Genomic DNA, 13,523 nt, shown 5'->3' with positions numbered 1-13,523 from the left:
ATTATAATCATAATAAATAAATGCATACCGGTCTGTTAAATATTATTTCATTTCATATAAATAATTTTATAAATGATATTCTGTTTACTATTCCAATACAATTCAACCAGTTATTATGAGTTCTTATTTTATGTATTCTAATAGTATACACATATAAATATTTTTATAAAAAGGTATGAAGGGACTTGTAGATAAGAAGACATCGCTTTTTTTATTATCCGCTCTCTTAGCAATTTTTTTTAGCTGATCATCTCGCGGTACTTCAGTTTGTGCTTGGTCAGCATGTCCGTAACTGTGACCAGCTTCTTAATTGAAAGTATGTTGGATAACTCGTGAAGTTCTTGCGAATGTGATACACAGATGTGATGCAAGGTAGCCAGCTCGCGTCCTGGAAGAATTATAAAGCATATTATTGTATATTTCACAGCATCACAGTTCAATAAGACTACAAAATAATTACCAGTGTCTTGTGAATTCAGATTTGTACTTTGTTCGACAAACATTCCAAGCGGTTGGTTGGGATCGTTGACCGAGGACAGTTGATCCAAGAAAACAATCATACGTTCCTTGTTCTTCAAGATAAACGGATTGACAACCTCCATGTATTGTTCCTATAATTAAAAAAAGAAAGCCATTTTATATTGGTGATCATATAACTGGCTAGAATCGCACGCACCTTGCCGCCGAATTCAATCAAGTTGGCCAGATTCTGCAGACACTTGGCGACCATGACTAACGACCGAGTTGCTGCCATTGGTGGCGTCTCGCTGACCAAGCCAAATTGGCGTGGATTCAGCAGCGCTGGGCACAGAAGGCGCAAGAATATAAAGCCAGAGACGACGCGGGTGCGAACCAGCCGCTCTGTCGGCCATTTAGCCATCACAGCCTTCTGAAGACAGCTGCAAATGAAACGCACATTGCGGGGACAGGCGTCCGGTGAAGTGAATATCGACTGGGTGACCAAATCAAGGATTTGCAACAGAAACTCTGCATTCGTGCAGGCATCATCGTTGACATCCATTTTCGTTGGATTCAGTTCAGCTGACTGCTTACTCTCCAAAATGCGCTGCACGGTTTCGCTAACGGCCGACTGCAGAAATCCGCTGCATTCGGTGCGCATATATAGATCCATTAGTGTGGTGGCCAAGGAAGCGCCCCGGAAAAGCGTTGTGGTTTCGTTTTCGCGCGTCACCTCCGCCTGGCACAGCATTCGAATTAATTCCGTTTCCCGTTTCTCCTGCCGGAAGACTCGCAATAGAGCCGTGGCCAAAGGAACCCGATCATTATGGCACAATTCAGCCAGCGCCTTCACAGCGTAGAGCTCCGATTCGAGGAGCAATTGCTGCAGAGGACTGTACTCTTCACACGGCATTATCAGATCGTCGAGGTAGCGCATACGCAATCGCAACGAGCCCCATTCACCCATCGGTGTCATTCCAGTGAGTTGGTACCAGCCCTCAGTTTCCTGGCCATTCTTCAGACTAGACAAGTCAATGGTTAGCTCGGCCACTTCCGAGTCTTTGCCGCGCTTGCCACGCGATATTAACGTAATGGTTAGGGAGACAACATCTGGAGGAACATCGCTGCAACGAAATAAGTTTAAAATATGTATTATAACATAAATATCCAAACAGGCGAAGGTATGGAAGACTTACTCCAGCACAAACTCCTCCTCCCAGACTGGTTCGGGAGCAATTTTGACACGAGTTTTGCCCACTTTGACTTGATTGAGGGAAATACTGCAGTATGGATGTGGCACTAGTTTAAATGGTAATCGGTGAGCTTCTAGCACATGCAGGTTAAGACATCGAAGCTCCCGAAGACGTGAGACCTTCTTCTGGGCACGACTCAGCTGGGAATCGCATTGTGCTTTGAGCGAGTTGATCCACTCCACGTAGCTTTCCTGACTAGGAGCACACAGATATGTCACTGTGGCCAGGCATGGCAGGGCCCTCTCGACAATTTGGAAGCAATAGGGACGCTCCCACAGCGAATCGTGACATTGATAGAGGTAAGCACAGGACAAATCGATCAGACCCTTCGGTTTGGTCTTCTTCGGATTGTCGTAGAAGCAGAGTTGCGTCTCCGAACCATCGTTGATTAGAGCGAAGTATAGTTGCTTCCATTTCGTCGTTTTGTCCGACTTCTTGTTCAAGTGACCGTGATGTTTGATTCCCTTGATCTTCTTGAGACCGATTTGGTCACGGCACTCGCGCAATGTTGCATAGATCTTTTCGGCGGCCTTTTCCACAACATATTGCTGATTGAACTCTGGCTGAATGCCATTGACAACTGGATGATTCAGTGAGTGGCCCTCCACAATTTGCTCTTTGCGGTATCGATTTATAACCGCATCCAAGCACTCGAATGTCCGGCCACCCATTAAATATCGCACGCCCTTCTTCTCAATGCGAAAGCGTTGAATTTGATTGTTTATATGAAAGAAGAGAGAGTAATCCCCCGGTGAGTTGTCACTTGGACGAACAAGGAAACTTCCTGGTCCAGCTGTAAAGATACAAAAAATGGTTTCAATTACACATAAAACAACAGAGATACCGTGACTCAGATATGTTTAAACAGCATTATAATGTTCTTTTCTTATTTGTGAGTATGTAAAAGATCTTAAACTAAAGATACACACCTTTAACCAACATATCGACGGCTTCGTTTTTGGTGCAGTTCGGATGGAACCAGGGAAACACCGTATTTGGATCGATAGATACATCCAGATCGTCCACAAGTTCTCTGAAAATCATTCCCTGCTCGCCAGTACGATGGGCAGTCACCCACAACCAGCCGTCGCCCATGTCGTTGTGTACAAAAAAGATATCACCTTTTTGGAAACTCAGTTCATCGGTCTCTGGCATTTTTGTGTAAGGCAGGATGGCTACGACGCGTTTCTTATCATTAACTGGCTCCGGCGGAGCAACTGGTATGGCCAAGCGTTCGCGCTTCAGTAGGTCACTACATGAGGTATAGTAACCAACCAAGTCGCTTAAGGAAATGAACTGTCGTCCTCCGATATAGAAGTCTCCGCACACGGCTGTTATCCTATGGAAGACAATAGTAAAGTTGAAAAGTTTGACAAAATATATAAAATCCTTTAGAGCAACTGGATGCAATGGGTATCCAATCAATTACTTACCGAAAATGGTTTATGCCGGTGCGCCCATAATAACTTAGAACATAGGAGCCAGGTTTGCGGTCACTTTCGCGAACTGTTCAGCATTAAAGTGAACCAAAAACCGTATTTAGCAACTCTTTCAACTTCGAATACCACGTTATACACACCTAAATAGCTGCCCAGTTTACTGCTTCCCCGTAGACGAGACTCTGCAGAGTAGCGATCAAGTCGGCCATGGTACCATTCGCTTTCCGGAGGAGCAATAATCGCTGGACGTTCACCTGATTTTGGAGTTTGATCAAAAGTATGAAAAGAAAGTTAGTAGGAAAAAGGTACAACTTGTAATAACGATAGAAAAAAAAACAAACGATATCCAATTCTTCAAGTTATTCATATACAAGAAATGCATGAATGTGTGCTTACCATTCAGCATATGGGGTCCATCGAACTCATCGTGATCCAATTCCTGCGCCAAGTCACCCAAGTCAATGCCACCAGGGGCCATTATGCCACCTAATCCAGTCATGCCACCCAGCCCAGCCAGGTTCCCATCATCCGAACAGCCCGTTGGCGATCCGGGCTTATCTTTCTGGATGACAACATCGATGTTTCCCAAATGTATTAGGTCCGCCATTGTTAGGCTTATGAGCTCTGTTCAGCAAATGCGAGTCTTAGTCTATATTTAACTTCGAGTGGAATTCGTTTTAATAAAAGCCACATATAGCAACGATGCGAATGCGTTTATCTGAGAGAAACGTTAACTTTTGTGACTTTGTAGGGTTTTCCGTGCTGGTTATGTGCTGAGCTGTAAGAAGACCAGATAGAAAAGATAAAGGAGGCTATATTTATACTATATTTTTAATACGAGAATCATATTTGATAATGGTATAACCTGCGTTTGCAAAGGCAAAGATTTATGTTAAAATCATGTCATGGAGCACAAAAACTATAGGAAATCAGATTATGTGTCACTTACAGAGTCAAATTCTTTACTAAGCCAACATCTGCCTAAAACCAATAACTCAGCTTCAAGAAATTTGTTTTCTAGTATCATTTAAAATGGTAATTCGCAAATTTGTGAGGATAAAGTGAACAACTTATACTGGGGCTTACCATGAAATCATTTTCTTCGCCATATCGGTAGTGGTTATCTCACAAAACCAATTGGGACAGATTCGCTATAAGTATCCAAACAAATGGCAAAAAAAGGAGAATTCCGATTAAATCGGGTCCGAGTTCTCTTGATAAGAAAATTGAGGATCTAGCTAACATTTTGAATGTTGAAAGCGAACCACTATTGCAAAATACATCACATCTATTGTATATAAGATTAAGTCTAAGCCAATTGGAAAAACAGCCGACAGAGTTAGAAATTTACTAAGAGACACTATTTTCGAGTACAACCAGCACCGGAAACAGGGTTTTTCAATTAGAACATAACGACAATGTGTATCCAAAACCATATTTTAAAGCTTTTTTACGACGCACTAACTAGAACTAAATGAAAGACAATAATATAAATAGTACACTCATCAGCTGCTTGCGCTTTGTTTACTTTTTCTACGTTTTCTCAAACAGCTGTTCATTTATTTTCTTTTTTTCACAATAAAATGTTATTATTTACTACTCGTACTATCCGTACTTATTTTTTGAGTACTGTGATGAAATAAGAAAACCCTTAGAAACGGATAGCATATCAATTGTTATTATTTGAGTCAGAAATATACAGTACAGTGAACCCACAGCTTAGACAATAAAAACCATTAAACTTTAAGATAAAGTTACTTTTTTTTTTCTGCACACCTTTGTATATCTAGAACGTTTAAATTTTAACTACTTTACATACAATCTGTAAATTTAATTTATTTGTTTTCAATTAGTACAGATAACTGTATATTTATTTGTTTGTAATCAGGAATGGTGTACCATAGCACTATTAAATAAATATTTACTTTCGGACAAATTAAGCTGTGAGCCACTGTACATACATATGTCTTCGAAATCGCCGGGCGACTTTCAACAAATACGCAGTCATTTTCAGGATATTTCGAGTTTAATAAGAGTGTAGGTTACTTATCGGTCTGAAGTGTAAATGGAGTGTAACTCCATATATGTATATACTTAAGTGGTATGTATATAGGGAAATGCTGCACCCTCTTGTACATCAACATCCATCTATGTAAAACACAAGCCATTTATATGAGCCGCACACCACAGCACACCAAAGCACACCACACCACACACAAACTTTAGGCTAAGCCCTTTTTGCCAAACGAGCCGAACACAAAAAATCATTCGGTTCTTTTCTTCATACATACACGACCCGAAGAGTCATCATATCATCATCTCATCATCATCATCTTCGTCGTCGTCGTCGTCTTTATCATACTCCTCTCATGCGGGATAAATACTGCCCATTGGATTCACAAACTCTGGGCTGTGTTCGGTTAGGGGTTCCTTTGTAAATGAATCATTAACACAACCATTTAATTCTCTTTCATATGGGTAACAAAAAAAAGGAAAAAAAAAAACCATCTACACAGAACATTTATCGGTTAATGCGCGTGTGTAAATATTTTCGTATATATACTTTACATTGCACTGCAGCACCGAATTGAGATAACAAATCGCGTTGTTGGGAACTGCTATCTATTGTTTGCTTAATTTCTGTTATTCATAACAATATCATATTAAAAACGAACTAAAATTTCTTCCGTACCGATAGCCACAGCCAACGATAGAATTCAATTGTGCGCAGTGTGAACGTAGTGAATCATCAAAATATACCACATACCGAGTTCATCGTATGAATGTGCGTCAAGATAGCGCTAGCAAGTGCAGCTCAAGAAGAGGGAGAAATATCGATTGTAATCGATATGCACCATTAAATATTATATTTATTTAGAAAAAACAAAGAAAAATTATAGTTTTTCAGGATTTATGTGTATTTCTTAAATAAAAAACCATCTAAACAAATCTTGAAATTGCAAAAATGTTACAAAAATCTTTGAAAATAACGTATATTTTTTGGGGGTACAAAAACAAATAATTATAAAAATAAATTAAATTGAATTTAAAAATCAAGTTACATATTGTTAAATTTCCAAGCTTATCTAGCCAGCAGGCGGCAAACCTAAATCTTTGTCATTCGAATAAAGTTATATGGATACAATACTTGAACTAAACAGAACGACTTCTGTGGCATCTAGAAGGACCGATCATGTCCAAGCGCCAACGCGATGGTCTTGATGGCCAAGGAAAAAAACTGGCCAAGATTCGGTTCAAGAAGCTCGTCCGAGCCGTGATACTGAATATGCAATGGCTGAATGAGCTGCCGAGGAGACAGGAATTTCGCTGAATGTGAAGAAGAACGTGGCCATGTTGGTGCGGCAAAAGCGCAAAGTGGGCATGAGATATGTTTAAACAGCATTATTAATGTTCTTTTCTTATTTGTGAGTATGTAAAAGATCTTAAACTAAAGATACACACCTTTAACCAACATATCGACGGCTTCGTTTTTGGTGCAGTTCGGATGGAACCAGGGAAACACCGTATTTGGATCGATAGATACATCCAGATCGTCCACAAGTTCTCTGAAAATCATTCCCTGCTCGCCAGTACGATGGGCAGTCACCCACAACCAGCCGTCGCCCATGTCTTGTGTACAAAAAAGATATCACCTTTTTGGAAACTCAGTTCATCGGTCTCTGGCATTTTTGTGTAAGGCAGGATGGCTACGACGCGTTTCTTATCATTAACTGGCTCCGGCGGAGCAACTGGTATGGCCAAGCGTTCGCGCTTCAGTAGGTCACTACATGAGGTATAGTAACCAACCAAGTCGCTTAAGGAAATGAACTGTCGTCCTCCGATATAGAAGTCTCCGCACACGGCTGTTATCCTATGGAAGACAATAGTAAAGTTGAAAAGTTTGACAAAATATATAAAATCCTTTAGAGCAACTGGATGCAATGGGTATCCAATCAATTACTTACCGAAAATGGTTTATGCCGGTGCGCCCATAATAACTTAGAACATAGGAGCCAGGTTTGCGGTCACTTTCGCGAACTGTTCAGCATTAAAGTGAACCAAAAACCGTATTTAGCAACTCTTTCAACTTCGAATACCACGTTATACACACCTAAATAGCTGCCCAGTTTACTGCTTCCCCGTAGACGAGACTCTGCAGAGTAGCGATCAAGTCGGCCATGGTACCATTCGCTTTCCGGAGGAGCAATAATCGCTGGACGTTCACCTGATTTTGGAGTTTGATCAAAAGTATGAAAAGAAAGTTAGTAGGAAAAAGGTACAACTTGTAATAACGATAGAAAAAAAAACAAACGATATCCAATTCTTCAAGTTATTCATATACAAGAAATGCATGAATGTGTGCTTACCATTCAGCATATGGGGTCCATCGAACTCATCGTGATCCAATTCCTGCGCCAAGTCACCCAAGTCAATGCCACCAGGGGCCATTATGCCACCTAATCCAGTCATGCCACCCAGCCCAGCCAGGTTCCCATCATCCGAACAGCCCGTTGGCGATCCGGGCTTATCTTTCTGGATGACAACATCGATGTTTCCCAAATGTATTAGGTCCGCCATTGTTAGGCTTATGAGCTCTGTTCAGCAAATGCGAGTCTTAGTCTATATTTAACTTCGAGTGGAATTCGTTTTAATAAAAGCCACATATAGCAACGATGCGAATGCGTTTATCTGAGAGAAACGTTAACTTTTGTGACTTTGTAGGGTTTTCCGTGCTGGTTATGTGCTGAGCTGTAAGAAGACCAGATAGAAAAGATAAAGGAGGCTATATTTATACTATATTTTTAATACGAGAATCATATTTGATAATGGTATAACCTGCGTTTGCAAAGGCAAAGATTTATGTTAAAATCATGTCATGGAGCACAAAAACTATAGGAAATCAGATTATGTGTCACTTACAGAGTCAAATTCTTTACTAAGCCAACATCTGCCTAAAACCAATAACTCAGCTTCAAGAAATTTGTTTTCTAGTATCATTTAAAATGGTAATTCGCAAATTTGTGAGGATAAAGTGAACAACTTATACTGGGGCTTACCATGAAATCATTTTCTTCGCCATATCGGTAGTGGTTATCTCACAAAACCAATTGGGACAGATTCGCTATAAGTATCCAAACAAATGGCAAAAAAAGGAGAATTCCGATTAAATCGGGTCCGAGTTCTCTTGATAAGAAAATTGAGGATCTAGCTAACATTTTGAATGTTGAAAGCGAACCACTATTGCAAAATACATCACATCTATTGTATATAAGATTAAGTCTAAGCCAATTGGAAAAACAGCCGACAGAGTTAGAAATTTACTAAGAGACACTATTTTCGAGTACAACCAGCACCGGAAACAGGGTTTTTCAATTAGAACATAACGACAATGTGTATCCAAAACCATATTTTAAAGCTTTTTTACGACGCACTAACTAGAACTAAATGAAAGACAATAATATAAATAGTACACTCATCAGCTGCTTGCGCTTTGTTTACTTTTTCTACGTTTTCTCAAACAGCTGTTCATTTATTTTCTTTTTTTCACAATAAAATGTTATTATTTACTACTCGTACTATCCGTACTTATTTTTTGAGTACTGTGATGAAATAAGAAAACCCTTAGAAACGGATAGCATATCAATTGTTATTATTTGAGTCAGAAATATACAGTACAGTGAACCCACAGCTTAGACAATAAAAAGTTTAAGTTACTCTTTTTTTTCTGCACACCTATCTAAGTTTAAATTTTAACTTCTTTGACCATACAATCTGTAAATTTAATTTATTTGTTTTCAATTAGTACAGATTACTGTCTATTTATTTGTTTGTAATCAGGAATGGTGTACCATAGCACTATTAAATAAATATTTACCTTCGGACAAATTAAGCTGTGAGCCACTGTACATACATATGTCTTCGAAATCGCCGGGCGACTTTCAACAAATACGCAGTCATTTTCAGGATATTTCGAGTTTAATAAGAGTATAGGTTACTTATGGGTTTGGAGTGTAAATGGAGTGTAACTCCATATATGTATATACTTAAGTGGTATGTATATAGGGAAATGCTGCACCCTCTTGTACATCAACATCCATCTATGTAAAACACAAGCCATTTATATGAGCCGCACACCACAGCACACCAAAGCACACCACACCACACACAAACTTTAGGCTAAGCCCTTTTTGCCAAACGAGCCGAACACAAAAAATCATTCGGTTCTTTTCTTCATACATACACGACCCGAAGAGTCATCATATCATCATCTCATCATCATCATCTTCGTCGTCGTCGTCGTCTTTATCATACTCCTCTCATGCGGGATAAATACTGCCCATTGGATTCACAAACTCTGGGCTGTGTTCGGTTAGGGGTTCCTTTGTAAATGAATCATTAACACAACCATTTAATTCTCTTTCATATGGGTAACAAAAAAAAGGAAAAAAAAAAACCATCTACACAGAACATTTATCGGTTAATGCGCGTGTGTAAATATTTTCGTATATATACTTTACATTGCACTGCAGCACCGAATTGAGATAACAAATCGCGTTGTTGGGAACTGCTATCTATTGTTTGCTTAATTTCTGTTATTCATAACAATATCATATTAAAAACGAACTAAAATTTCTTCCGTACCGATAGCCACAGCCAACGATAGAATTCAATTGTGCGCAGTGTGAACGTAGTGAATCATCAAAATATACCACATACCGAGTTCATCGTATGAATGTGCGTCAAGATAGCGCTAGCAAGTGCAGCTCAAGAAGAGGGAGAAATATCGATTGTAATCGATATGCACCATTAAATATTATATTTATTTAGAAAAAACAAAGAAAAATTATAGTTTTTCAGGATTTATGTGTATTTCTTAAATAAAAAACCATCTAAACAAATCTTGAAATTGCAAAAATGTTACAAAAATCTTTGAAAATAACGTATATTTTTTGGGGGTACAAAAACAAATAATTATAAAAATAAATTAAATTGAATTTAAAAATCAAGTTACATATTGTTAAATTTCCAAGCTTATCTAGCCAGCAGGCGGCAAACCTAAATCTTTGTCATTCGAATAAAGTTATATGGATACAATACTTTGAACTAAACAGAACGACTTCTGTGGCATCTAGAAGGACCGATCATGTCCAAGCGCCAACGCGATGGTCTTGATGGCCAAGGAAAAAAACTGGCCAAGATTCGGTTCAAGAAGCTCGTCCGAGCCGTGATACTGAATATGCAATGGCTGAATGAGCTGCCCGAGGAGACAGGAATTTCGCTGAATGTGAAGAAGAACGTGGCCATGTTGGTGCGGCAAAAGCGCAAAGTGGGCATGATGACCATGGCCGTAAGTCCAACGAATCTCTATTTTCATTCAGTCCTGATCCTGAGGTATTTCTATATGTTTGTTTGCTGAACTTTAGGAGAAATCGCTGCTGCGCACTCCGCATGCCACGCGTACCGTCGATGAAAGAAAAAAGCTGTGCAACATTGTGGCAAATCTGGCGTGTTTTTCAAAATTTCCCCCAGTGGGTAACGCTGATCATTTGTATATATATATTACTTATACGACCTGTTATCCCTCGCAGAAAGTCCGTGCTCGCCTCGTTCCGCTTGTCAAATTCATGGCAATAACTCCCGGACGCATTGTTATGATGGAGGGAGATTTTCCCGTAACGATTTATTTCATAATCGCCGGTGAGGTGGAAATGTCTAGGAACGTATTCAGTAAGGTAAACTATAACACATTCGTTTGTCCTTCCTAAAGTTATAACTTGTTTTTATATGATCTCCACACCTAATAATGGTATATGTTTAAAGTTCTGTTTTATTTGAAAAACTTGATATTTCTTAGGGCAGCAATCGTCCTGAACTACAATCGGAGGCTATTTTTGGACCCGGGGATTGTATTGGGGATATTGATGTGATGGAAGATGCACCGAGAACCAACACTTATACCGCCACAAGTAAAACTAATAGTGTGTTTGTTGAAACCTAATTGTAGCTGGTTCTTACAGCTAATTGCGAATTGCTGGCTATGTTCAATACGAACTATAAATCTGTTCTCCTACCTTATATGCAAAAGATGTGGCAGGAAAAGAAGAATGCTCTGCGGGCCCTTGACTACTTTAACTTTTTCAACGAAGAGCAGGTACCTACCTGCAGTAATTTTAATTAAAGACGACGAATTATGGATTAATTTTTTGTTAATTGTTAGATTGTGAATGCCAGTAAGTACGGAAGCATTCAGCAGTTCGAGCCTTTGGAGACGATCCACACCGAGGATTTGGGCACCATGAGCTATGTCTATTTTGTCCTCAGCGGGGAATGTGTGATCCTACAATGCCTTCACATGAAGGTGTGCGCTATCTGCTAGAAATCCCCAATTTCACAGAAATATATTGTCTCGTTTTCCCCGTCATAGGTCAGCATGGTTAACCGGGAGAAGGTATTCGAGCTGCCAAAGGTTCATAAAAGGGAAACCGAACCTGCCTTGGAAGATGGCTCCAACGCCAACGAACCGTACTTTGATGTTAACGAGTACATGCAATCCAGTTCATCGCTGGATGAGAACAAACAGAGCAAGAAAAGGAAGGTGAGCTCTAAATTCGGGTATCAGAGTTTTGGTAATCATTTTAACAGACAACTAGCTAAATCTTTTGGATCTCGATAATGCCTTTGTATTGGGATTATTTTAATAACACAGTGTACTTCTCCTCTTATTTGACAGCTGCGCAAAATGGGTCTTCAGGAGATACAACGGGCCTGCGACGAGATGAAGAAACCGCTGGCTAGGAGATCCACCAAGGATCCAGCAGCACGACAACGGCTGAAGTCGCGACACCGTGTGCGGGACTCAGAACGTCACATGAAGCAAGAGCAATATGAGTATTTCATAATGGGCGAGGGTGATGAATCGGGCCACATATCTGAGAATCTTGTCGAGGAGCGGTATAGTGAGAACTCTGGAATGCAGACGCCAATTTCAGCTTTCATCAGCGAAATTGACGAAATTGAGAGCGAATCGCAGGGTACCGAAATATTTACTGCCTCCAGCAATTCGCGTCAGGGAACGTTCGAAGAAACAAACACCGGCCTGGAACGCTTTGAAACGCATTTTATTGACGTTGGCTCGCTGACATTCGGAGGAATTTTTGGGTTGGGCGAGAAAATGGATCATCGTGTGATTATGGCTAGGACCACGGTGCAGTGCATCGTAATACCACGCTTTTGGCTCTTTGAGGCCGCCCAAAATCCTGGTAACGTTTGGCAGCGACAGCGTTTCTACATCGAGTGCAATATTCCAACCAGGGAGGCTTTGTTCAAGGACTTTCTCAAGACACGAAAGTGGGAGCAGTTCAGACATGACTATATCGAAAGCGTACTTAATGGCGAATCATTGGCCAACTTTACAAAGGTTGAAGATATACCAATAATAAGTCGCATTGTGGAGACAAAATCTGACGACATTTGAGTTCGTCTTCAATTTACTTGCCACTTGTATATATTTATATATTTCCAACTTTCCAGCATTATTAAATCATTAGTACTGTATTCAAAATTCCTTGAGCGTAGAGAAATATTCAATTCGTAAACTCAAATATTTGTGTTTATACGACTGAAATTTAATATAGTAGCACTTGTCTATTATGTCTTTGTTTTTTATAAGTTTAGTGAATTTTTATTTAGCGATTCTATTACGCGTTTTAATAAAATAAATAAATCTAATTGTTTTAAACAAATACGTTTGCAGCGTTAAAACTAGTAACATGCTCTCGCTTTTTAGATTAGGAACCATGTATTTTATTGTTAGTAGTTTGGAGTTGTAACAAATTGCATTTAAGCGTCTGTTTTAAAATAATGGGGCATAGAAATGAAATTAAAAATACTTATTTATCAATGAAGACCTTGCCAGTTTTACCTCTCGCAAAAGTGAAAACAGTTTTGGCCGAAGTAATGAAGTTATTAATCGGTTTTTGGATTACTCTCGCATTTGTTATTTATATTTTCGCAGGTGCGTAACGAAATATCTGAATGCAAAAATCATGAATTTATTTATTTACAGGACACATATATAATCCAAAAAGAATAATTTGCGTTAAGGATCCAGATTCCAATTTAAACTTTGCCTTTTTCTTCTATTTATTCAAGCCATTGGCTTCGCATGATATATGTTTTGCTGACTTTAATAACACTAGGTCAACCAATCGATTTCGAAAAATGGCAGAAATATCATTAAATAATAAGTCTAATCTAAAATGCGGTGTGCTCTACATTCATTATTATAAGTTCATGAAGTCCAAGATTACTTCAGAAACCACATCTAAAAATATTTATCAAATGCACTTCTTGAATACACTTCTAAGCTGGC

General features: G+C 39.3%; 4 protein-coding genes across 6 annotated transcripts in view; 2 read left to right on the top strand and 2 right to left on the bottom strand.

The window, feature by feature from the left end:
* Positions 1–17: 17 nt before the first annotated feature.
* Positions 18–5,879, bottom strand: LOC122623341 (ras GTPase-activating protein 1-like). 3 transcript variants are annotated; one of them, XM_043802432.1, is made up of 11 exons: positions 5,720–5,879; positions 5,443–5,581; positions 4,238–4,302; positions 3,548–3,929; positions 3,292–3,405; positions 3,146–3,218; positions 2,642–3,051; positions 1,656–2,505; positions 677–1,583; positions 461–611; positions 18–388 (listed from the first exon to the last, which is right to left on the bottom strand). In XM_043802432.1, the coding sequence occupies exons 4-11, from the start codon at positions 3,756–3,758 to the stop codon at positions 240–242; spliced, it is 2,865 nt and encodes a 954-aa protein (XP_043658367.1). In that variant the 5' UTR covers positions 3,759–3,929; positions 4,238–4,302; positions 5,443–5,581; positions 5,720–5,879; the 3' UTR covers positions 18–239. The 3 variants fall into 3 exon arrangements, with proteins under 3 accessions (XP_043658367.1, XP_043658368.1, XP_043658369.1); XM_043802433.1 differs by lacking the exon at positions 4,238–4,302; XM_043802434.1 differs by lacking the exons at positions 4,238–4,302; positions 5,443–5,581 and having other exon boundaries at positions 5,720–5,875.
* Positions 5,880–6,754: 875 nt separating this feature from the next.
* LOC122624194 (ras GTPase-activating protein 1-like) lies at positions 6,755–9,829 on the bottom strand. Its single transcript, XM_043803665.1, has 5 exons — positions 9,670–9,829; positions 7,519–7,900; positions 7,263–7,376; positions 7,117–7,189; positions 6,755–7,022 (listed from the first exon to the last, which is right to left on the bottom strand). The coding sequence occupies exons 2-5, from the start codon at positions 7,727–7,729 to the stop codon at positions 6,755–6,757; spliced, it is 666 nt and encodes a 221-aa protein (XP_043659600.1). The 5' UTR covers positions 7,730–7,900; positions 9,670–9,829.
* A 281-nt stretch (positions 9,830–10,110) lies between these two features.
* LOC122624037 lies at positions 10,111–12,713 on the top strand. Its single transcript, XM_043803465.1, has 8 exons — positions 10,111–10,499; positions 10,576–10,680; positions 10,741–10,884; positions 11,007–11,118; positions 11,170–11,303; positions 11,370–11,510; positions 11,577–11,747; positions 11,883–12,713. The coding sequence occupies exons 1-8, from the start codon at positions 10,296–10,298 to the stop codon at positions 12,624–12,626; spliced, it is 1,755 nt and encodes a 584-aa protein (XP_043659400.1). The 5' UTR covers positions 10,111–10,295; the 3' UTR covers positions 12,627–12,713.
* A 659-nt stretch (positions 12,714–13,372) lies between these two features.
* LOC122624184 overlaps positions 13,373–13,523 on the top strand; it is a 42,483-nt gene continuing 42,332 nt past the window's right edge. The window contains 1 exon segment of the mRNA XM_043803643.1: positions 13,373–13,415. Within this exon segment, the coding sequence (XP_043659578.1) occupies positions 13,373–13,415 (43 nt within the window).

Source organism: Drosophila teissieri, chromosome X, assembly GCF_016746235.2.
Source record: "Drosophila teissieri strain GT53w chromosome X, Prin_Dtei_1.1, whole genome shotgun sequence".
Classification (NCBI taxonomy): domain Eukaryota; kingdom Metazoa; phylum Arthropoda; class Insecta; order Diptera; family Drosophilidae; genus Drosophila; species Drosophila teissieri.
Note: the sequence above shows the minus strand (reverse complement) of the source record. Positions and strands in the feature narration are given on the sequence as shown.